Source organism: Nuphar pumila, chromosome 7, assembly GCF_984573655.1.
Source record: "Nuphar pumila chromosome 7, dmNupPumi1.hap1.1, whole genome shotgun sequence".
NCBI classification, from domain to species: Eukaryota; Viridiplantae; Streptophyta; class Magnoliopsida; order Nymphaeales; family Nymphaeaceae; genus Nuphar; species Nuphar pumila.
Window position 1 is genome coordinate 41,171,849 of NC_143255.1, and position 24,168 is coordinate 41,196,016.

Genomic DNA, 24,168 nt, shown 5'->3' on the forward strand with positions numbered 1-24,168 from the left:
TTTGCAACCAATGGGTTTCACACCTTCAAGTAATGGAACAAGATCTCACATGTTATTGTCCCTCATGAATTTAATCTTCTCATGCAATACATCAATCCACTTTTAAAAGTTAAAACTTTGTGTGGCTTGATGAAAGTTAATTGAATCATCTTCTCTTAAGCCAATATCATTGTCATGTTCTTGTAGAAAGACAATATAATTATCTGAAACTACCCTTCTTCTCACTTTAGTGGATTTTCTTAGTAGCACTTATTCTTGAGTTACTTAAGATGTTTTTTGAGGTTGTTGAGTTTATACTCTAAGAGTAAAAACTTGATTTTGAATGGAGGGATCTAAAGCATTGCCTTGATCTGGATATGTGGGAACAATGTCAGAAATAAAAATTTGATCATTGTCAATCACAACTGTAGGAAGAGAAAGAGACTCTTATTCAAAAGCAATGTCTTTTACTTTATCACTCCCCTCAAACTCATCTTCAAAGAAAAAAATATTTTTCATTCCAAAAATTGACTTATTCACAAGGTCATAAAACGTATAGCCCCTGGATCTTTCAGAATATCCAACAAAGTAGCAACTAACCATTCTGGAATCCAGTTTCTTTTCATGTGGCTTGTAGGCCTTAGCCTCAGTTGGACATCCCCAAATATGAAAATGCTTTATACTAGGCCTTTTGCCTATCCACAATTCATATGGGGTCTTATTATTGCTTTAGATGATACCCTGTTTAATACATAAGTTGTAGTCTTTAATGCCTCTCTCTAAAGAGACTCTGATAAGGTAGAATGATAAATCATACTACTCACCATATCCTTAAGGGTCCTATTTTGTCTCTCAGCAACATCATTTATACTAAAAGTGTCTGACATGGTATACTGAGGGACGATCCCACATTCCTTTGAAAATTTTGTAAAGGACACTGGATATTACTCACCTGATCCATTATATCTACCATATTACTCACCACTATGGTCGGATTTGACGGCCTTAATTCTTTTGCCAAGTTGGTTTTCAACTTCAGCCTTAAAAGTTTTAAACACATCCAGAGACTAAGACTTTTCATAAATTAAATATAGGTATCCATAACGAGAATAGTCATCTATGAACGTAATAAAATATTATTGACCATTCCAAGAAGTCGTAGGAAATGACCCATAAATATCTGTATGAATTAATTCTAAGATGTTTGTTTTCCTTTCGGCCCTCAATTTTCATATGTATGTTCATTTTCCTTTTATACACTCAAAACAAACCTAAAAGTCAGTTAAATCAAGAGAATCAAGAATTTCACTCATCACAAGCCTTTCGATTCTTTGTTTAAAAATATGACCTAAGCACTTGTGCCATAATAAAGCAAAATTTAAATTTGTTAATTTTTGTTTTGTACCATAAGAATTTAAATGCACGATTTTATTATATGAGGAAACAATATTAAGCGAATATAGGTTATCAACCGCAGATAAAGACTCGGTCTCAATAAGATTTGAATTAAGAAACAATTTAAATTTATTATTTTTAAATAAACAAGAATAATCATATTTATCTAAAGTGAAAATAAAAACCAAATTTTGTCTAAAAGATGGCACAATAAATGTTTCTTCCAAATCTAAATAAATTTCAATCTTTAAAAGTAACCTAAATGTCCTTATTGCCTCAACTTTAACTGATTTATCATCGCCCACATAGATGAATCTTTCACCATCAATTGGTATTCAGCAACTTAGGCAACCCTGCATAAACATATTTATGTGAGTGGTAGCACTAGAATTCATCCACCAAGTATCTTTGGGTACAAAAGTTAAATTAACCTCAGAACAAACCAAAGCAAGGAGTGTACCTTTCTTTTCATGCCAAGCATGATATTTGGTACAATCCTTCTTCATGTGATCCTCCCCTTTGCAAAGGAAACAACTCGACTTTGGATCATGATGTCTTTTTTGTTTCTTCTGTGATTGAGGGTTTACTATGGTTTCTTTAGTCCTTTTCCTTTTCTTAAATTTGTCCTTAGAGGTTACTATCAAATGAGCACTTTATGTCTTCTCTTGCTCTATCCTATCATCTTCTTGTATATAGTGTAAAATGAGGTCATTAAAAGTCTATTTATCCTTCTGGCAATTATAATTGACCTTAAACTGGTTGTATTGAACAGGAAGAGATATCAAAACTAAGTACACGAGTAAGTTCTTGAACAACTCTAACTTTAGTGCCTTTAGTTTCAAAACAATTCCATAATATACTTCCTAGTGTTTCATTTTCTTTTATACCTCATTAAGACAAGACTCGAAAGAAGGGTGTTTGTCTTACCCTTTTTGTTTTTAGCAAAGTGCTTTTCAATTTCTTCAAGAAATCCCTTGGCATTAACCTCTTCAAACATAGTTCCCCTAAAAGATTCAGGAATTGCATGTTTCATGATCATGAGACTCATGCGATTGGATTGATCATACCACTCAGAATTTCTTTTATCCTCAGCGAAACTCCTATTCGTAAGAGCAGGTGGTTGATCCTCTCGTAGTGCAAGATCCAAATTCATACATTCAAGAACAATCATAACGTTTGCTTTCCCGTTTTTAAAATTAAAACCACTCAAAACATGGATGGAATTAATGTTTGCAGATATCGAAGAAGCAGAAGTATTAGATAAATCAAGAACAAAACAAGCTCATGATTAACATACATTTTTACATGCATTATCATAAAATAACATATTTAAACTATAGTGAACCACATCACAAGATACCCAGCACAACATTAATATTTAGTCTTTGGAAAGAAATGTCAACTTGTAAGTAGTACTCTCAATACAGTAATCAAACATGGATAATTAATCATGTCAAACAATGAGCCTTTCTTTGGACCGACTCATTATTCACATGAAAAATCGTACAAGTGTTCCATATTTATTACTGAAAAAATTATATATTTGGGATCAGAATCTTCCTTTGGACTGATCACTATTCGCATAAACTACAAACATATAAACATCACAATATTCCAAAACAAGTTAATCTACACAATAGAGATTACTTTGGCAACATATTGTTTCAATCAATTCAATTTAAAATATCGGACCGTTAATTCTGAAAAGAACACCATGATTCAAATACGTCAATACATGCATATAAAAAAAAACACAATCACAATCTATATAGGGCCCAAAATTTACCGAATATGACCCTCTAAAGGGACACTTAATGCACACCTAATAGTCTTGAAAATAATAAAGTCCTCAAAAAAACAATTTTTTTATTACTTCAAGAGATGTGCATGGGTCCTGCCCATCATATCTGGCCGAACCCACCTATGTGGGTCAAAAACTAGTCTGACCTGGATCATGTCAGACCCAACAATCTGCAGTCGGGTGCGAGCTCATGCAATTAGGTTGGGTCTAACCTAACCCGACCCATACAACAATGCTGCCCAACTCGATTCAGCCCAAAAAACTGAATGGGACTGAAACGGATCAGCTAGCCTCCCCACCTCAAATGTGACTCAAGCCTGCCCCGATCCCAGATTGGGTGCCGAACCCGGCTGGGGTCACTTGTGAGGCCCGTATCCAGTAAAACACAAGACCAAACTAGTCTTGTGCATAAGGGCTGAATCGGCCAGGACCAGACGGTCGAATCGGCCTTAAACCAAAAACTCAACCCGGCTCGAGATTGATACACGAACCACCCTGTCTGAGAAAGTCAACAATGGGTGTTGAAAGGGTTGTTGACTCAATCGACAGGGGACCAAACCAGTCTCGGTTCGGTTGGCTGAAAAATGAACCAATACCATCTGAATGGCCAAAATGGCCTAGCACCCCTATGCCGATCACGACTTGGCACCAATTGAAGAGCCCAAAATGACCGCGGTTGTTGGCCGAACCCATCATTGGATGTCGGTCAAGAACTTGGCTCTGAGTGTCGATCAAATTGGGCCCTTACCGTCGGTCAACTAAAGCGCCTAAACACTAAATCTCGTTGACAGACGGACAATCTGGAGGCCGATGTCCTTCGGGTGAAGGGCTGAATCAGATTGTAGCAGTCGCCGACCTATAAAGGTTATCGGTGTTGGCCAAAAACTGCTCTGAGATGTCGCCAGAACTGAGAATATTTGGACTGACCGGTTGCCTGCCAGCACCGTTCAGCGATCCTTAATAGCGATATGCCTCATCAATCGGCGATCCGAATGGCGACACACTCCACCGGTGTCCAGATCTAAATGGCAACAGTCCATCATTCTGCGTTCGACAACCAAACTGACAGAGCATCCTCTTCCGTCGTCTGACGGTTTCAAAAATAGGGGCTCTCTGTCGCACGTCGTTGGACCAACCCCAAAAAATCAGGAAAGGGTCAAACGACTCATCCGTCCAATTAACAAGAGAAGGGAAGAGCCTGATGGCCCTTCCGGTTCAGCAACCAGAATAGGGGTAAGCCCCCTTTGCTAGCCGACAGCGATCCGACACACACAAGAGGGAGGGTCAATCGACCCTCCTTCCTGTCTACAAAACTGTAAGACCCATAAAATTTTCAGAGAAAATTTAATACATGATAGAATTTTAGCATGTATATATATAGTTAGATTTACATTCTTTTACAAAAATTCTCACAATTTGGAACACTCCCCAAAACGACCATCCAGAATCTCAAGAGCCTTTTAGAAGTATGGGTTCAATCCTCGCAGCACATCAACCCCCATCGCACTGCCTGTCAAGCATCACCTGCACTCCATAAAATGGGGTCAAAATTCTTGTGAGCTGGTGAGATAAAACCATAATTTGTCATTAATAAAAAATAAAAGCAACTAGCATGCATATGCAATTATCAATATTATTCTTTTGCAATATTTATGGATCTGATGAACCAGATCTTTCATCCGTTCATGGATATTTTCATGATCGTATTCATCGACGATATCTTGATCTACTCAGAGAGTCCTAAGCAACATCGTGAGCATTTACGAATTATCTTGAGAGTACTTCGGGAGCACAGATTGTTCGTCAGGTTCTTCAAATGCGAGTTTTGGCTCAAGGGAGTCATGTTTTTATATACATGCTAAAATTTCATCATGTATTAATTTTTTTTCAAAAATTTTACGGGTCTTACAAAAACATTAAGAGGAAGGTGGGTCGGCCCTCCTTGGATTCAGGCAAAACTGAATGGCACAAGAAAAAACCAATTGGCCCTCCTCTGCTCGTGCCCCAAATCCGATCATGTCATATTTATCGAAAATTGTTGGATTTTAAATCTACCGAAAAACTAAAAGGATCGTCAAACATGTTCACACTAAATTGTTGAAAGCAAGACTAAAACCAAATCTTAATCCAAAAGTGTACTTAAATCTATTGGTGCTCCGACAGATCTTTGACGAGTATGATCTTTTAGAACCTATATACGTGGGCTCTTGCTTTTCTCTAAACCTTATGAGATAGGGACTGATTACTCTTGTTGATGATGGGAAGCCTGAAGAGAAGGCCATTATATATGGTTTTGGGACCATAACCTAATTGTAACCATATGGGAGTTTATTTTCAATTCAGCTTATCATAGAATTGAAAATTGATAAATAAGGGCATAAGAGGTCTCTTCACGTAATAACATCACACCATATGAGATATCATATGGCTCAATCGAATTAGATCACATAAAAAGAGCCTAAACCATAGACAACATATAACGTGCAACTCATCATATATAGGCTCACAAAAATTTTTTCAACATTATCACTCAAGGAAATTAAAGAAGAATTTATGCCACTATCATTTTGCCTCTCCATCACCCCCGTCCACTATGGGTCTCACATGCGTGCTTGCTTTGGAGGTTTATGGTATACAACCTTTCCTATCGTTTTCATTTAAACCTTCAATGTTATATGAATAATTAAAGAAGTTTAGCTAGCTAGTCATTTCACGTTCAAATTTGTTCTAAAGAGCATTTTGCATTCTACAAAGAAAAATTGAAGTCTTTGGGAATTCAATTCTTCCTACCAATTCCCTGAATCCAAACACAATAAACACATTCAAATTTGTTAAAGCGGGTTACTTTGGGATGTAGATTCAGATTCGGATAAGTAGTTTAGGCTGGATCTAATTTTGAATATGGATCAAAATTTGATCCATTTTTATCTTTACTTTTAAAGAGATTAGTTTTGCCTTTTCTTTTACCAGATCCAGTAGGACCACTTTTTTTCATATCCAGATTTAATCTTACAATATTGGATCTGGATTGGGATTCAGATTTATATTATGCATTTTATGTTCACATTTGGATCTAACAAGATCCATCCCGTATCTAATCCTTTCGCAGCCCTATATAAAATATACATTATGAAGATAAATACATGGATCTCAGGACTGACTTAGTATCGCAGACTCTCCGTTTCAGAATCAATGAGATTCAAGAAACGAGGCATTTTCACATAGCATTAGGAAAAGAATTGAAGGGCCATTGTAGGGATGGCAGTGGACCGGGGGAAAACGGGGTCCCGCCCCGTCCCTCCTCATCCCGAATGGAAGTTAAAATCAAAACCCGTGTGGGGATGGACTTACGCTTTCCCCCACCCCGCCCCAACCCCGATCCGGGTTAGTAAGCCTTTCTCTCCTTCTAAGTGATTGGATAAATGAGTCAAAAGTTTGGTTCATTGGTAAACAGGCCAAGCCCCAACATACCCTGTTCAATTCGTTTCACTTATTTACTAGCCCTAAACAAAGTTATTGACAGTAGAGAATACACCATACCCGACTTTTCAATGTATTTTCTGATCGGAAATCCGAACCGTTTGCATCCCTAATTCTTTTATTGATTTTATAAAAGCTTAATTCTAAATGCTACAAAATTTAGGCAGACACAACCTCGCATTCAATCCATAGACTTTGACCAACCCACATCGCATGACTAACACAAAAAACTAAAATAATAAGAAAATGCCAAAGAAAAGATGTTTATGTGGGAGAACCACAATAGCAAAACTTCAATTAAAAGTAATTTTCAATAAAGCTTTGAAAATCAAAACAAGTGAAACTCTGACTTTTTTTTATGCCAAATAGATAGAGTACTTTTTCATGCAACTAGAAAACACCCCGGGTATCAGAGAACTCGCGCTGGCTAAGCCTGCCTTATTTACAGTTAGGGATGTAAATAGTTTGGTTGCAACCTGATACCCGACCCAAATCTGAGTCTATTAAGTGGGTTTGGTATTAAGTTTTGCATTCAAATCTAATAATCTAACCCAATTAAGCATAAATAAAGGATTTTAAGCTAGTCAGATCCGAATTTAGTTGTATAATTTTCATCTAAATCCGATTAAGTCAAACTTAGTAATACCTAGATCCGACCCAAATCCGAACCATCCATTTACATCTCTACTTACCGTTGTGGTTGTCTCTATAGTGTCAACGAGTGGCACACCCTTTGATAAGCTTGGACCGAGCATGAGAATGAAACCTTGACCCTGTCTAGTGGCCAAGGCGCCCTCCATTGCAGCAAACCCCTTGGGTATCCTCTTGAGAGATTATAATACAAAAAGAATAGGTTTACAAAAAATTTATTACTTGAATCCAAACTTATCGAATCTTGAGTTTGAATTACATTGAGTCTTGGATACCATTCTTATATGCCATGATTTTAGCCTTTTGATTTTTTCCTCATTTTTTTAAATCAAATTAAACTTGTACATATTGCGGAGTTCTTTTTTAATGCATCTCAGTTTTAATCATTTATTCATTCTTTAGCGGTTAAAGAAAAAAAAAATAGACTTTATTTCCCTCAAAAAAAAATTGAATGTATTCGTTCTTTAATGCATCTTAGTTTTAATCATTAGTTTTAAGCAAAAGTTCAGAATTTTCATAGTGGTAGCAAATCCCTTGAGGGCTTAATTTTGAAACTCACCAGTGGATCATGAACTCAGGATAGCGGCCAGGGATGGAAGTGGACAGGGGCGGAGGACAAGGTCTCCATCCCCGCCCCATCTCAATATCCTATCCCTCTTCCTCGCATGGGTTTTGATTTTAACTTTCATTCTCGCCTCCATCTCAGTTTCATGTCCTCCATTCTCAATTCAAACAGGGTGGGGTCCCATTTCTCCTCGGTTCACTATCATATTTAAAGAAGGATCGGGGACGAGACGGGGCGGGATGAGGCAAGGCAAAGATCGAGGGACAGGATGGGGAAAAACATAAGTTCATCCCCACACTGGTTTTGAATTTAACCTCCATCACAGCCTTCATCTCCATTTCATGTCCATCTCTCGTCCAGAGGTGAGGCGGGGCTGGGTCCCAATTCCCCCCGGTCCACTGCCATCCCTACATTTTGCTAACGAAGAAAAGTTAATGAGACAAATAAAAAGTTACAATAGACTCAATAAGATTCGTTGACACGTTATTTGACACATCATGACTCTCCTTTCATTATTCCAACATTTTTAAAGTTATTTTAATAGTATTTTCAATAACAAATATACTTATATATTAAATTGTCAAAATACTGTTTAGTATTTAAAAAAAACGCGTTCTCATGCTCCGGATTAAAAAAAAATACGTATTTTGTATCGAGAACCAAAACAGCGTCCGTGTCCCTGTGATATCTGATGACAACAATGAGGGAATCACAAGACCACTGCCCCGATCGTCGATCATTCTTCATTCTTCTCCCACTCATATACCAAACAAAAAACAATCGATCTTTTGCGAGAGATCTCGTCTTCCTCCCTCTCCTTTCTCTTTTCTACTAATAATAACATCACCAACAAGGTGAAAAGTTGTCGGTTGCCCTCTCTCTCTCTCTGTCTCTACTTGGTGGTGGTGGTGGTAGATCAGCCTTCCTTTCACACACCACCTTCTTTAAATCGAGCGTTTTGAAGGCAGACTCGTCTTCCTTGAGTCCAGAGCGAAGAAACAAATAGTGGGGAGCGGAGGGATCGATGGGATCTGGGTTTTGAACTCGTGAGTTGCTTCTGTTACTTAGTTTTGAGAGAACATGGCGAGGCAGCAACCATCTTGCAACCCCAACCTATTGAAATCGTTGGTGGTGCTTTTGGGGTTCTGCTTGACCGCGTATATCTTGGGTCCCCCTCTTTACTGGCATCTGGCGGAGGGGCTTGTTGCCCTCTCCCGCACCTCTTGCCCTCCTTGCGTCTGTGATTGTTCCTACGAGCCCATCCTTTCTCTGCCCGCGGGTCAGTGCCCTCCAAATCTGGTTTTATTTTGTCGTTGTTTGCTTCTCTATGTTCTTTGCTTTTGTTGGTTCCTTTTTAGATGTTGAGAATTAAGATCTGAATGAGCACCATGTTTGTTTGGATCCATCATGTTTTATTTTGATTTAATTGGTTCTAGAGATTGATGGGTTGTCTACTTTTTCTGTAGTTTTTGTTTCTGAGATTCTGAGAAGTTGGTTTTGTCTTGAAGTTTCATTTGGTGCTGAGGACTGGTTCTGATGGTCGATTTCCATCTGTTTCTTCTTAATTGATTGATATTTATGCATAGTTTCTCTGTTTCTGTTTAGTTTTTTTAGCAATTGGAAGAATTTTCATATTAGGGATGAAGTTTCCTTCCAGTCTACTGGGGTTTGTCTTTTGCTTGTTTGATTCTAGTAGTCAACATTGTGAAGTCTCGTGGATTCATCTAAAGTCATGAAATTGATTTGATCGATCTCCTTTTCTTTATAATTTTTTCTAGTTAGAAAGAATGACTTGACTGCTTGGACTCAGAGTAATCAAATTGAACTTGTGCTACTGAAGTGGGATCAGGTGTCATGGGGAAGGCAGAAGGTAAAGGGTGCTTCGTATGAATTCAAACGGATGACAGCTACATGGGAAAACTTTTGCTGCTGATTTCTTTTGAAAGTTGAGAAAAAGTGGGATCAGGCAACGAACACTCCAGTGTCTTCGAGTAGAAGGAAGAGTGTGTCACGTTGTCTTAGATTGTTCTTCATCTAAATTTCCTTCCTTTCTTTTTGTTTAAGTTAGCCATTAGCGATGGTGAGGACTTGCATTTCCAATTTAGAAAGAAAATGGAAGATATTGTTACTTGAAGACCTTGCATCTTCTTTAACCATACGCCATATGAATGTAACTATTGCATATAGGTCAATCTCTATAGGTTCTTTTCATCTATTCCAATTCCAACTGTCTATGCATGTTTTCTAGTTACAATTTATCTTGATTGAAGCTTTTGGAAGGGTGGTTGATGCCATTAGGAATGCTGACAAATGTGTTTGACTCAAAGTTTTATCTTGGATCATTTTACAAGAAGAGGGAGTGATAAATTCCAATATGTATCCAACTAAACAATGCCTAGGAAGCAACTGAAATAGAGGAGTCAGAAGAAGTATGAGATATAGTAGGCAGAATGGTGCATTAACTCTACATTATCGAAATTCTAAATGGTCCATTTGAAAGCCATTTACCATCCTAGAAAATAAAACATACATAGTTGCATTTAATTGTGAAATCCAGCCTAGTTATATATGTTTTTCGTACAGTACATTAGCATTCTGATTTTTCCCCTCTCTCAATGTCATCAATTCTTTCATCTTCTATGCTACTTCTAGGTTTTATCCCTAGTCCTTGTGTCATATATTTAAAAGCACCCTATGTGTCAAAATCAGTTTTACAGTTTGTTCGCATGTGCATATATTTGATGATGTGAGTTTCATGATATGTCTTTTAGGGTTTGCATTTTCTTATCTGAATCAATTATCACAATATTCATCTGCCTCTGGATTTCGTTTTTTTCTTTCATTTTTTTTTTTGTGACATCCATACTAATATCTTGCTGATGTTATTAGTTAACAGAACCTTAATTCAAAAGAATTTGAAATTTTTCTCTGCCTTAAAACTTTTTTCTCTGCCTTAATTCAAAAGAATTTGGAAGAGTGCAACTGGAGTGTTGTGCGATCGTAGAATGCCATTGCGGTTGAAGGGAAAGTTTTATAGGACGACTATTAGGCCCGCTTTACTATATAGTACGGAATGTTGGGCTGCCAAGAGACATCATATTCAAAAAATGAGTGTAGCTGAGATGCGTATGCTGAGATGGATGTGTGGAAATACAATAAAAGATAAGATTCGGAACGAGGAGATACGTAAGAAGGTAGGCGTTGCACCCATTGAAAATAAGATGAGAGAGAATCGTTTACGGTGGTTTGGACATATTCGACGAAGGCCTAATGATGCTCCAGTTAGAAGGATGGAGAAATGGGAAAATATATTAGTTAAAAGAGGTCGGGGTAGGCCTAGGAAGACATGGATGGAGGTGATAAGAAAGGATATGAATGCTTTGAACCTCACCGAGGACATGGCATTGGATAGAAATGAATGGAGGAGAAGGATTCATGTGGAAGACCCATAATGATTTTCTTTGTTGGTTCATATCGCCGACCCCAATTGTTTTGGGATGAAGGCGTAGTTGTTGTTGTTGTTTGTTGTTTGTTAAAACTTTTTTCTGTTCTTATTCTGTTCAGCTAGAGCTATGTGTCATGTGTTGGTGACTATCTTGCTGCTTTGAGTTTTTTTGTTGTTTAATTCATCAAATCTTCTGGTATTATAACTTTTTTTGGTTAAGTTCAAATGTGGTGCCATTTTCTGGGTTTTTCATTATTATATTATCAGTTTTGTCTATTGATGCATCCCCTAAAGATCAATAGCCTAGCAGATACTGACTGAAAAGTCATAGCTCAAAGTTTATGATTTTAATCATTTAAACCATTTTTTTTATTATGTTCCTATGCAATCTATCTTGTTGTAGGTCTCTGTCAGCTCATTTTATCATTTGGATGAGTGGTACATGAAACTTTGGTTTTTACTTGAGTGGCTATTTGCCTTTGAGGTTTTTGTTGTGCCCGTATATTTTGACTTCTTTTTTTCATGGTTGCTGCTTATTCAAGTTATATATGTAGATTGACTTATTAAGGGCTTATTGACTTTTAGTGCTTAGTCTTTAGCATCTATGGTTCTGAGCTGGTTGACTAAGGGTCTACTCATCTGCTGATCCAGTCTATAGCTAGGTTTGGTTTTGAACCGTCTGTCTTAGAGTGCTTGGTGGTGCTATTTCTGTTTTTGCTAATTATCTGTGATTATTCAGTATAGAGTCCATTATGAACTCTTTGCAAGTTCAGAGACATAATAGTAGGCTTTTGTTTTGTCCCCGTATGACTCGTGTGACTCATGTGGATGTCATTGTGATGCTTCTATGGCTGGCACAGTTGGGCATGGGGCTTTGTGGCACTCGTCAGGATATGATAGATTATGCCATCTTGACTTCTACTACTGTATGATTGTACATACAGAATCACAGTGTTTAGGGCTTTGATGTAGCTGTGGGTCTCCAATGTCATGTTCTCGTTTAGCCCATCCTGCACCTCTACATGGTAGGTGGACCAAGTCAGCACTTACTCAGTGTCACCCTTACTTGCCGATATTACCTAGCAAAGTCTTGTCTCATTCCCAAACTTTTGTAGTTGTAGTCGTATCCACATCAAAGTACACTCATTAACATCATTTTCCTGTTCGAAGCATTGGGCCTTACTGCTGCCCACATGCCTAGTTCACTCCAACTAGCGTTATCTACCCAAGAGGCCAAGGCATGCTTCCAAGTCCCACACTTGCTTTGCTACTTCATCTCAGTCTCTTAATTTCCAACAGACGACCCAACATGGCACTGGCCCATCCTGCAATGCCTTTGGCATTGCGACAATAGCAACAGCACATAATCCCTATAGGCATGTTCACTGTCTAGACCCCTGGAATCACTTATCAAAAGAATTTCTTGCTTCGTCTGTGGGTCTCTAAGTGTTTTAGGTTTTTGAAGTATATTCTTGTGTCTGGTGTAGTTCCAACTCTGGGTTGGAAATTGTCAGATCTGGTCCAAGTATATGAAACAGACAATAGATGTTATTGCCCATCTAATCCTTTCACTTCAATATCAAACTGGTGTCACGGCTTTATACCTCCTTGTTACAAGCAAAGTTTACGGCAGCCAAAGTCAAGAAGGCGATGGTTGCTTTGCTATGAGCACTTCAACGAGTTCATTCCTGGGTTGTTGTTTTTTTGTTGTTGTTGGGAAGAAATCTGTGGGTTGTAGATGGGTTACAAAATGAAAACGTGCTCAAATGAGCCACTTGGAAGACAATGTCAGGACTTTGGTTAATGAATACTTTGAGGACTACAGGACTGATTATGCTGGGAGGTTTGCCCATGTATCTGATACAATTGCATCCATTTCGGTTAAGATTCTCATTGTATGCATGACAATTGTACCATCTGTGCCTTTTCTTTATAAGCTGTTTCTCGCCCCACCTATAAGCAGCGCATCTGTTTCCTAGGAGTGGAACTTTTTTCAACATTTTGGCATTCTGTTTGGATTAACTTCCATCTTCTTTCTGAAAATGTTATGGTTTGTTGCTGATACTGAAACTAGTACCTTGTTAATAAAATTACCATATAATCTACTAGCATGTAAAATGTACTTGTGTCATTCATCTTTTAACAAGAAAATCTTGAAGAAAGCTTGGGTGTGCTTTTCCCCTAGTTGGCCTGCATAATTAATAAAATGAAATTCCTGTGAATTATGTCATTTCTTTTCGCTCAGTGCTTTAGTTTTATTAAATGCATGCCTCTCTTCTTGTTTTTAATTATCTTTTATTTGTTACTGCAGGTTTCAGCAATACGACTTTCACAGGTGAGTTCTCTCTTTATCTATGTCACATGGATACTCCCGTACCACATTCTCTTAAATGTTACTTCTACCGGAAAACTTCACAGAAATGTCATATTCTTGTATTCACAACCATATCCATGTGGCTTAGCTCTTTCTATTAGTTGCTGGCAACATGACACTCATTCAAGTGGGTGTCTAGAGTTGGGATCATCATATAGCACGGTCAGTAGGTATAGTCTTCAGATGTCACTATTTAAAAGTGCAATAACGTTAACGCATTGATTTGCAATGACTTGTTTATTTGTGAATTATTATTAATAAAGTAATCTATTTTAGTAGCTGCAGATTTTTCTGTATTGTTTTCACTTTTATGACTTTAAAAAGATTAGGGCTTATGCCATACTATGCCTCAAGGGTGCATTAAGGTTGGGTATGGTCCAGGTTTTGAGCCTTAACCAGCCCAGCCATTTGGTGGACCCACTTGACATGGCATGGCCTCGTCCATTGTGCACCCTTTTTAGGGGTGAGCATTGGGTTGGGCTGCCTTTCCCATCTGTGTGAGGTTCTAACACAGTCAACTGTGACCAGACCATGAAGATTTGGCCAAGGTGACCAAAACTTGGCCATGTCTCTCAAGATTCAGTTGGCTGTCACATTCTCTCAAGCTGACCTGTGTCATGAGCTTGGCGAATGTCTTTGATAAGGGAACATCCCAGCCGAATCAGTTGTTGGAGTCTGGCCAAGTCATGGTAGACTTTGACTATGTAGACTGGTCATCATTCTTTTTAGATGACTTTGTTTTGAAACATCTTTAAGTGACCCCTTATATTCTATTTTTTGCTCCTTTTCTTTGCATATTTGATGAGACGTGAATCATGTCTAGGAATAGTTTCTGCAACCATGTTGTCTTTTTTTTGAAAGAAAGTATAATATCATTACAAAAGGATCAGTAGTAGAGAGGTCGGAACCGGTGACGAGCAGTCACCATGATTTCAAAACCTAATTACTGAAAAAAATACAGAAGCAAGAGAATCAAACAGCAGAAAAAAACCAAACCGAAAGGTCTGCAACAGGGCATATGAGCATAACACGCTCACAAATCAGCGTCTGAATCTACCAGCCATGAATCTGATTGAAATGATCAAAACTTGTACAGATACTGAGTTGTGACGGATTCATCATGTTATTGAAATGTTCAATTCAACTTATTTGTATTCATTCCATGATAAAATAGATGCTAATCTTTAGACCAGCTTCAAATTGTTGCTTCTAGAAGACTTAGAGAATTTGTAGTTAGTGATGCATATGGAAAGATACCCAAGTACTCGAAAAGTTGGCAAGCTGACCATTTTGCTTGATAACCCAACTCAACCACATGTTTCAGCGTCTTGCTGCGTGGCTTATCTTTAGAAGTGGGTCTGGTCTGTCTTGTGTAGGTAAATCATTTTTGTTCTTTATATTTTAGACGTTGTTTGTAATTGTTCATGTATCAAGTGGGAGGCTGCCACTTATGATACTTGATACATACATAATTGTCCTACATTTGTTTGAGCTGTTCTTTCACTATGTTTTTGAATCCTCCTGGGAACTGGTCATATTGTATGACTATGCTTGCTCATGTCTATCTGAAATGAAAACATGGTGCTCCTTGTTGGGACATTGTGAGCATGGTCAAATTAGTTATGCATTCATGACAAACGTATTGTACATGTTGGTCTCTTATTTAGATTGCCCATTTGTTGCAGCACTTTACTAGTATCCAATTCTGCTGTTAGTGATTCATATATAGACAGTATCTTTTAAGTCATTCTTGCTATGTGAACATTCGCACAGACTGTGAAAAGCGCGATCCAGATGTAAGTGAAGAAATGGAGAAGAACTTTGTTGATCTCTTATCGGAAGAATTAAAGTTACAGGAAGCTGCAGCTTTGGAACACCAACAACGGGCAGACCGTGCTTTGCTTGAAGCCAAAAGAATGGCATCCCAATATCAAAAGGAAGCAGATAAATGTAACTCAGGGATGGAGACATGTGAAGAAGCTAGGGAGAAAGCTGAGGCTGCTCTGCTTGCCCAAAAGAAACTTGCGGAAATGTGGGAACAAAGAGCTCGTCAAAAGGGATGGAAAGACGGGATGGCTAAATCTTAAACGTGTCCAGTTTAGATCCTAAAGGAATATGAAAACAAATATTTTAGAGGTCCCTATTTCATCAGAAGCTTAATCAGATTGTTCCTCTAAATCAAAAGTTGGATAGAGCAACCAATTATTCAAGAAGGTGACTGCACGTTGAATGCAGTACTTTCTGTATTTCAAAGAGGTCAGAAAGTGCAAGGATCTGTCACAGTTCCAGTTAGATTTAAGTCAGATAGTCATTTGGTTCAGGTGGTCTTTTTGTTCTTTATTTTGTTTTTTAATCCATTTTGATGAAGTTTAGGTTGCTTTGATTCTTGAGTGCACAAGAACTTGCTTGCTTTCTTTTTCTTTCTTTCTTTTTCATTTTCTTATTTATCTGTTTCATGAGGGTACAAGAAATTGTGATTATCCAAAGGACCTAAACTGTAAGTGATTTCTATTCTGGGAAAGCTTTCAAGCTTTATTTAAAGGGGGGCAAGAATTCTAATAATGGTCCTTCTGTTTATATGCTCAGCAAAATTTTATACTTTTGGAATACACACTTTCAAGCAATACACGCTTTATATCCGCACCCCTTTGGATGTGTGAACACATTGTCATCAATGTCTTGCTCTAAGCATAAGAGCACGTTTTGTCATGTTAGGATGTCTCAACACATTACCACTGCCGCGTTCTAAAATAGGGCACAGTTTATCATTCTTGTTAGTAGGACTGTAAATATGTTGGACCCTGTAGGTTCTTGCCAGAGTGAAAGCTTTGGTTGGACAGTGTGCATTGTTATGTGACTGGCAATCCAACCATGGTAAGTTTGACAAGATCAGTGGCGTATTAAGTTCATAATGGGTTCTTACACAAAAAATAAGGTCATGTCCAACTGGGTTTAGATTGGGCTTGTTCCCTTCCATTGAAAGGTAACTTGCAATTGGATTTGAGTTAGTGTAGAGGAGTCCGATTGCAGCATAATTTCTTAAGATTGCATTTTTTCAAAAAATATGAGTTTTTCCCCTTGCTTCCTGATGTTTCCATATTGTATTATCAACCATTAAAACCATATCTATAGTTGATATTTTGGCAATATTTGTGTAGAATTGGGAAATTTGCATGATTCTCCTGCTTTTCTGATGTGTCATTACAATTGCCAGTACACTCTTTGCTAGTCAAAATAATTCCTGTGTAACTTGCTATTCCACCTTGCTAGTGGAATTGAACAAGTAGAATCTGTGCCATTTATACATTAGATAAATGATTTATGGATTTTGTACAAATCTAGTAAACCTCCGTATCAGGTCCGGCGCCTATATTTCAATTCCCTTTTAGTTTGTAATACTTTTCCGGAACCCAGATATCCGTATTAGGAACTGGATCTATTGAATCCAAACACCGGATAGAGTCTTTTGGCCAAAAGAAGAATGGCATTATTACGTGGTCATAACCTTGGATAACAGGGTCACTGTTCAGATCTGAGCTAGCAATGGTGAAGTTAGAATCCGGTTCTGACATGGATCCTTAAACCCTCAAGCATCAGATTCAGAATAATAACATAAGATGGCCTCAATTAGAAACTTTCAATCAAGGAGGCTTCTCCTCTTACCCATTACTTGAACTAGTTAAGATTGCAGCTTGAAGGCTTTATGTACCTAGGTGTTCGAGCCATTGCAGTTGAGATCCAACTGATTTGCTTCTGAAACTTGGCCCATCAAGGAAAGGTATCCCCATGCGAGCTAAAAACAGCTTTGGTCAGAGTAATTGACAATGCTATGTCCAGCTTCAAATTATATAACGATGCAAGAGTACAAATTGGATAAGAAAATATTTGGAACATGAGAAACTTTGGGGTAGCGTTTGAAACTTTGAATACCTTAGTTCTCATAACCGTGCATTGATTTTGGTTGGAGCAATTAGTTAGAAGACAGGAAAAGTTTCACATTTTGACTCAGAATGGATCATTGAGGAATAAGAATTTCATGGATTTAAACACAAAGTCTCTTTCAACTAACTTCAATATGAACGGTATGGATATACACTGAATAATCCAATTTTGAATTAAATTAAAAATAAAAATAAAAAATCTTCTCAACTATATCTATTCTCCTATCCCTCCTATACCACAATCAACGATAAGATCTAAGGTATTCAAACGGTGAATCTAAAACCAGCAGTTATCATATTTGAATTTACAGAGAAACAAAACTCTGGCCTGAGGGAAGTGGGGGAGGGGTCGATTGAGCAGGAGAGGCATGTATCTCTGATCTTCGATCATATTCACATCTGGCGTTTGAGCACCGAAACGCCCTAATGCATCAGTTTCCCCAACACCCTTCGCTGTTTTTGAGTACTGCATTGCAAATTCCCCAGCGTGCTGTTTGGCATCATTGTAATAGCCAAAAGGCCCAAAACACCGAGTTGGACCTCTTCTTTCTGGGGCCAATGGAGTAGCCAAAACACTGAGTTAGTAACCCCAAAACCCCACTTGAACACATTCGCGAGTGTTTTTGGTTACTCAATTCCCACATTTTGGCAAGACCATATTTTGGGAAAACCACATTTTGGCAAGTGTTTCTTAACGCAAGGCTTCGAAATGGAGCCTAAGGGCGTGTTTGCTTCACTGAACAAACGCCACCTGGACATGCCAGGTGGTATTTGTCCAGGACTAGTCCTTCCCACCCCTTTTAAATACAAAGGAGCGGGAAGCAACGGATTCCTGCCGGACCAGTAGCTTCACACGTATCAAACACGGGACAGCACCTAGGCAGGGACCGGTCAGTCCCGGACCAGGTGCATCCCGTGGTTCAAACACACCCTAAATGAATATATGTGTCCAACTGTAAATTTGCTTCCCACTGAGAAGTTTGGATCATGATAAGGACTATGATAGCTGGCTTCCACATGTAATCAGCTCTCACAATCTAGATTCAACATGCACATCCTCAAGCCAACGGAAACTAATTTCATGCAAGCCAACGGAAACTAATTTCATGCAGTATAACCAACAGATAAATGGAAGACATGTTGGTTGCCTAATAAATCTCAAATTTCATATACTATAGTTACAGATAATGATTAACTGCAAGCAAATTTAATCTGCACACCAAGTAAAATTTCAATTGTGATGATGCGATCCTAATAAGGTCTAACCAAAAGAGCCATGATGTATCAGTTCTTTTGATGAACAGCAACCCTGTGTATCTCCATGTCTTTGAGCATGACAGAACGACCACAAGAATCACACGGTGCTGTTCTAGACCCACAAACGCTCTCATGCTCTGAAAGTCCTCTCATCCTGTCCCGCGCATCTGATGGAGAACTGCCTGCTGGCACCATGTCACCGCAGTATCGGCATGTTATCAAGCGCAGCGGACAGACTGAAGACTGATGTATCAGCTGCATGAAGGACAAACACATGATGAATCAAAGAGACATTCTATAAATCAATAATAAAAGCAAGAGCATAAATTCACTGTAAGCACCAGTATCAATATCAAATTCATTTGTACAACGAAAAGCAACTTTATGTATTATACATTCTCTCACCATAACTTCCTTTTCCAGAGATACACCACATGCACAGTCTAGTGGTTCATGGAACACTTTCATGTGTTTCTCCATCTCTTCCCTGCGGAATGCCTTTCCACACTTTGCACAATGAACATGATTATGTGCATCCTCTTTTCTCAGAACCACCCCACAACCTTCTTGTGGACAGGCAACATTGTGTCGGCTGCAGTATGCTTCATGAAGTGCAATGGTCCTGGTGGGTATATAACGGTGACAGTTGCTACACTTTGAACAGTCGGTTTCAACCGAAGAAGAAACTGCACGCTCTCCACGACTATGACTACCATTTTCTCGAAGAGAAACTGAAATGTGGTACTGGCTTGATCCCTTAAATCCAAAGATACCAATGCTGTATGTACCAGATAACAGCCCATGATTATTACCACCAAGGATCAATACCTTAGAACCCACATCATGAGATGACCATTCATGCTGATGCTTGGTTGGGAACAGGACAGGATGCCTAGATATGTAAAGATCTGTGTCCCCACTGTTAATCTCTACATCTAGTTTAGCTTCAATAACCATATTCTCACTGGATATTTTGGCAATGATATCATTGTCAATGGAGAATTTGTAGTATCTGTATCTTCCTTCCTCTACAGATCCTGACTCCACCTTGCCTAACACAAGTGGAATCAACAAAGGCTGATTCACTGACTCTGAAGTTGAAGAGGGTTCAACTATGTCAACTTCAATATCTGTTTCTAAGACTGACACACTAGAAGAGGGCTTAAGCTCAAGGACTCTCAACTTATAAATTAAACCTCCATGGTTGACTGTAAGTATGTCTCCTTGAGAAAGAGTTGCATGTTGGCGGAGACTTGTTTCAAGGACAGCCTTGTGGTTAGGTATATCAGAGAACCCTATGGTGTCTGGTTGCAGCTTTGCATATGTTCCTTTTGGTAGTCTCACATAACGCACCTCAATCAAGGGGATGTTCTCAGTTGGAACTGGGAATAAATTGCTCCAAATATGAGGAGGAAGCTCAACAGAACCCTCTGCTGCAGTAAACTCAAGAACACCTGAGTGGGTTGTCCCATTGTTTTCCTGTCTGGTGGCTGCTGGATTTTCAGAGGAAACAGAAACTTCTGAACTTCCTTGGTAAATTTTTGTAAGCTGGAAGAACATCGGACCCTTATCCAAAGCACCTTGATTTGACAACTCTGAGAAGCATGATGACGGTAATTTGATCTTATCACCACAGCCTTGATAAGATGCAGCTTCAAGAATACGGTAAAACATAATTCCATTTCCAGCACGTAAGTTCTCCTCCATCTGTTGGTTTTCCTGAGAAAGATGAAAAAGTTTCATCATTGTTTCTCAAGTTGAACTGTCAAAGTTATAATTCCAACATTTGAAGAAAAAGAATAACTTGAAAACTGGAAGGCTATTAGGTTAGGTAGCTGAGCATTCCCGGTTCCACCTCCAGGTGCCAGTGATTCAATGTTTTCTCCAGAATTTGCAAGTAGGCATAGAAATGGCTTTGGCAGAAAATTCAGAGAAAAGCTGAATATTGGTGCCACAAAGGGCTACTGCAGCTAGCCTGAACCATATCACTATGAAAAAAATATCAAAACAATTCCAGAATTTTCAGAGAGTTATCTTTTAGTCTTTTAGACTAACAAGAGGATTTAGAAAAGAATTATGGTGATCAAGACATCATATTAATGTTTATGTCTATATTCCAAGACCAGAAAATTATATTAGAAGCAAAATCTTGGCGAAAAGGAAAAAAATGTAAAACTACTTAGCAAATCATCAAGCAGGAACAAAATCAATTATGAAAGACAGTAAAGACAAATAAACTGTTCTCTTTATCAGCAGAAATTGCAAGATTTTAGATAATGTTCACAGTCTATAAAGAATGCACACGTTTTGAATTTGCAAGACACCATCCTCTTCACTATTTAACCATAGCCATTGAAGGCAATAATCAGCACCAAGAAGAAGCCCCACCTTTGGTTGGTCAGACCAGGAAATGGAGACATCAAAAAAGAAGTGCGCTGACATGGAAAAAGGACTACCCATTCATTCCGATACAAACAAAGACATGTTTTATACACCTACTTCGAAATGAATGTCAACAGTTCAAGTCACTTCCTTGTATGCTTATGCCCAGAATCAGTTGCATTTCCAAATGTTTTTAGACCATTGATTTTAGATGTTATGATGAATTCTGCATTAAAGAGGAAAAATTCTTCCAAGCCTTCCTACCCCAAAAAAACTCTAGAATTTGTTCCAGAATATTTCATCCCTCTATAATCATATTCATACAAGAAAACATACTAATCTTTTGAAGTAAACCCTGCATATATGCATTGGAATGACATGAATTTTGAAAATCAAAACACAGAGAACTAGAAAAAGGTTATGGTATTAAACCAGATCCTTGATATGTTTTGCCCAGACAAGGAAGAAGGCATATTCATGTAGCCTCTACACTGATTTACGGTCCAAAGTATGCATCTTCCATAATTTTGACACTCCCATCCAATTCTTCATTAGCATCTATCATATCAATCATCAGTAATCTTCAAACCTATGTAGCACGGACCCGTGTCACACCTGCCACCCGCATCCAGGCGGGTGCGACACTTGGACACAGCTTCCTTTGTGTTAGGTGAAGTCAACCACACTGAGGTCCATTTCTATCCAAAAGTAGATTCAGTTAACCCTAACCAAGTCCATTTTTATCTATATTATATATATAAATACATAAATGCACACACATACACGTAGTGTTAACTTAAAACTTTTATAAATTATTTATATATATATATATACACCCTCCCCGCATCCCGGCACCCAAGTTTTTTTAAAGTGCTGCATCGCCGCATCCATACCCGTACCTGCACCCGCACCTATGTGGCATAGCTTCAAACGCTAGTACCAAAGCATTTTCTATCCAAATGAAAATCATGTGAAGACTTTCATTATTATTATTTTTTATTTTTTTAACTTCCCAAATCAACCTAATGGGTTTTTACACACATTTGATCTTCTTTTGAGAAGTTGCCCTACTATTCTCTTCCAGGGCTTCATACTTAGGCTCATAAGATTAATACCAGACTTGACAATTGTTAGCACATTCTACATAATTTTGTGCATACAGCTTAAAAATTACATATAAAGGCCACTACATAGCATTGACACATAGCAATATACGCATCTCCTATTAGGTTAACGCATTTTTCACTGAATATAATCTGTGTTTGATTAACAGGGCATGCATATCAGTGGTACTTTACATTTCTCAGAGTTTGCAAGAAAGCATTTTTTGAACTGCACTAAAGTTTCTTTTCCACACCCGGAAAAAGCTCCACTCTTGGTTGGCCAAACTGGGAAACAACAACACCAACAAGAAGGAGCTAACTTGGAATAAGCACCACCCCAATATATATCTTGAAGCACAGTTGCACTCTACATATTTATACAACAATCATGATAGACTTAGACAAACTGCTGCCTCGAACACTTTAAGTCCCAGGGTATATGAAGATAGTAGATTTTCATAACATGTTGGTGTCTCGACATATTTTCTACGTCATTATCAGATTTTGCCTAACATATTTTTAGGCAATTGTTTTTCCACATATTTCTGTATGACATGTTAGACAATTCTCCGCTGAATTCTGAAATTTTTAGGGGAGAAATCATATGAATCCCTCCTACTCCACAAGAACCCCACGAATTTGTTGAAAGTCATGATCTTTTATCCCTTTCTAACCATATTCATAACGGGAAGACATTTCCTCTTCTTGTTTGAGAGAAAAAATGTATATTTAAATCCCATAAATTCCAAATAACACTCAGAAATAAAGAAAAAAATTGGATTTTACGCAAATACGATGCAGGATTCCATCTAAACAAAGCACAGGAATAGAGATATGAAAAATTAATCAAAACCAACAATTCAATCTAATATCAAATCCGAACAAGAGAATTAACTAAAACCAACGATTCAATCGAGGATCCCAAGTTCGATGAATCGGGGATATTGTTATTCATCATTCAGAAAGGAGAATTTTCGGGGGAAGAGCGAGGGGGCTATGTATTACCGCCAATTGGGCGTGAGCGGCCTCGAGCCTGCGGGCGGCCTGGGAGGCTTCGAGGGCGTCGCGCTGGCGAGCGGCCTCGGCCCTGGCCTTGCGCTCGCGCTCGAGCTTGGCCCTTGCCTTCTCCCTCCTCTCCCTCTGCTCCCTCTCCAGCTTCTCCCTCGCCGACCTCAACTCGAAATCCATCTCTCTCTCTCTCTCTCTCTCTCTCTGAAGGGACGATTCAGAAACGAGAGTCCTTGATGTTGAAGACAAACAAGCTCCAGACGCCAGAAGGGAGATCCCCCTTTCCTTTATGAGAGAGAGAGAGAGAGAGAGAGAGAGAAAGAGAAGCTTCTAGTTGGACCGAGTTGTAGGGTCCATATCCAGGATGTTGAGTAGGTAAGGTCATCAACGGGTCGGATCTATGTCGGCTAACTGGACCCATCCAAATCGTGACATTTGAACATAGAAATGAAGACGTGAACAACACTGAGAAGACAAACTTGACAGTATTTGGGTTGGATTGAACCGTGATTTCTCTTAATTATAAGAAGAGGTCGAACTTCAAGAAATAGGAGGCTTTTGATACACTTGGATCATCAGATCCATGAAGATCTTCAGAGATTCTAAGAGAGTTTGGATCTTGTGTGGGCCCCATGCTACATACGACCTTCGTTGGCATGCCCCATAGCGAAGGGTTTGTCGATCAGTTTGAACTCATGTCTATTTTTTTTGGGGGTGCAAATGGATCAGATATAGTTGGATACCTTATTCAGCCCATCATGTTATTTCTGGATTCGGGTCCTTGAAG

The 24,168-nt window shown here is 38.5% G+C and overlaps 2 protein-coding genes across 2 annotated transcripts; one reads left to right on the forward strand and one right to left on the reverse strand.

Annotated features, from left to right (window-relative positions):
- Window positions 1-8,661: 8,661 nt before the first annotated feature.
- Window positions 8,662-15,800, forward strand: LOC149832038 (uncharacterized). Its single transcript, XM_090012335.1, has 3 exons — window positions 8,662-9,150; window positions 13,628-13,651; window positions 15,464-15,800. Exons 1-3 carry the CDS (start codon window positions 8,952-8,954, stop codon window positions 15,775-15,777), a joined length of 537 nt encoding a protein of 178 aa, XP_089868461.1. The 5' UTR covers window positions 8,662-8,951; the 3' UTR covers window positions 15,778-15,800.
- Window positions 15,801-18,717: 2,917 nt separating this feature from the next.
- On the reverse strand, window positions 18,718-23,641 carry LOC149832039 (Ubiquitin fusion degradation UFD1 family protein). The gene is made up of 3 exons (XM_090014276.1): window positions 23,379-23,641; window positions 19,294-20,607; window positions 18,718-19,143 (listed from the first exon to the last, which is right to left on the reverse strand). Exons 1-3 carry the CDS (start codon window positions 23,559-23,561, stop codon window positions 18,916-18,918), a joined length of 1,725 nt encoding a protein of 574 aa, XP_089870402.1. The 5' UTR covers window positions 23,562-23,641; the 3' UTR covers window positions 18,718-18,915.
- Window positions 23,642-24,168: the final 527 nt, after the last annotated feature.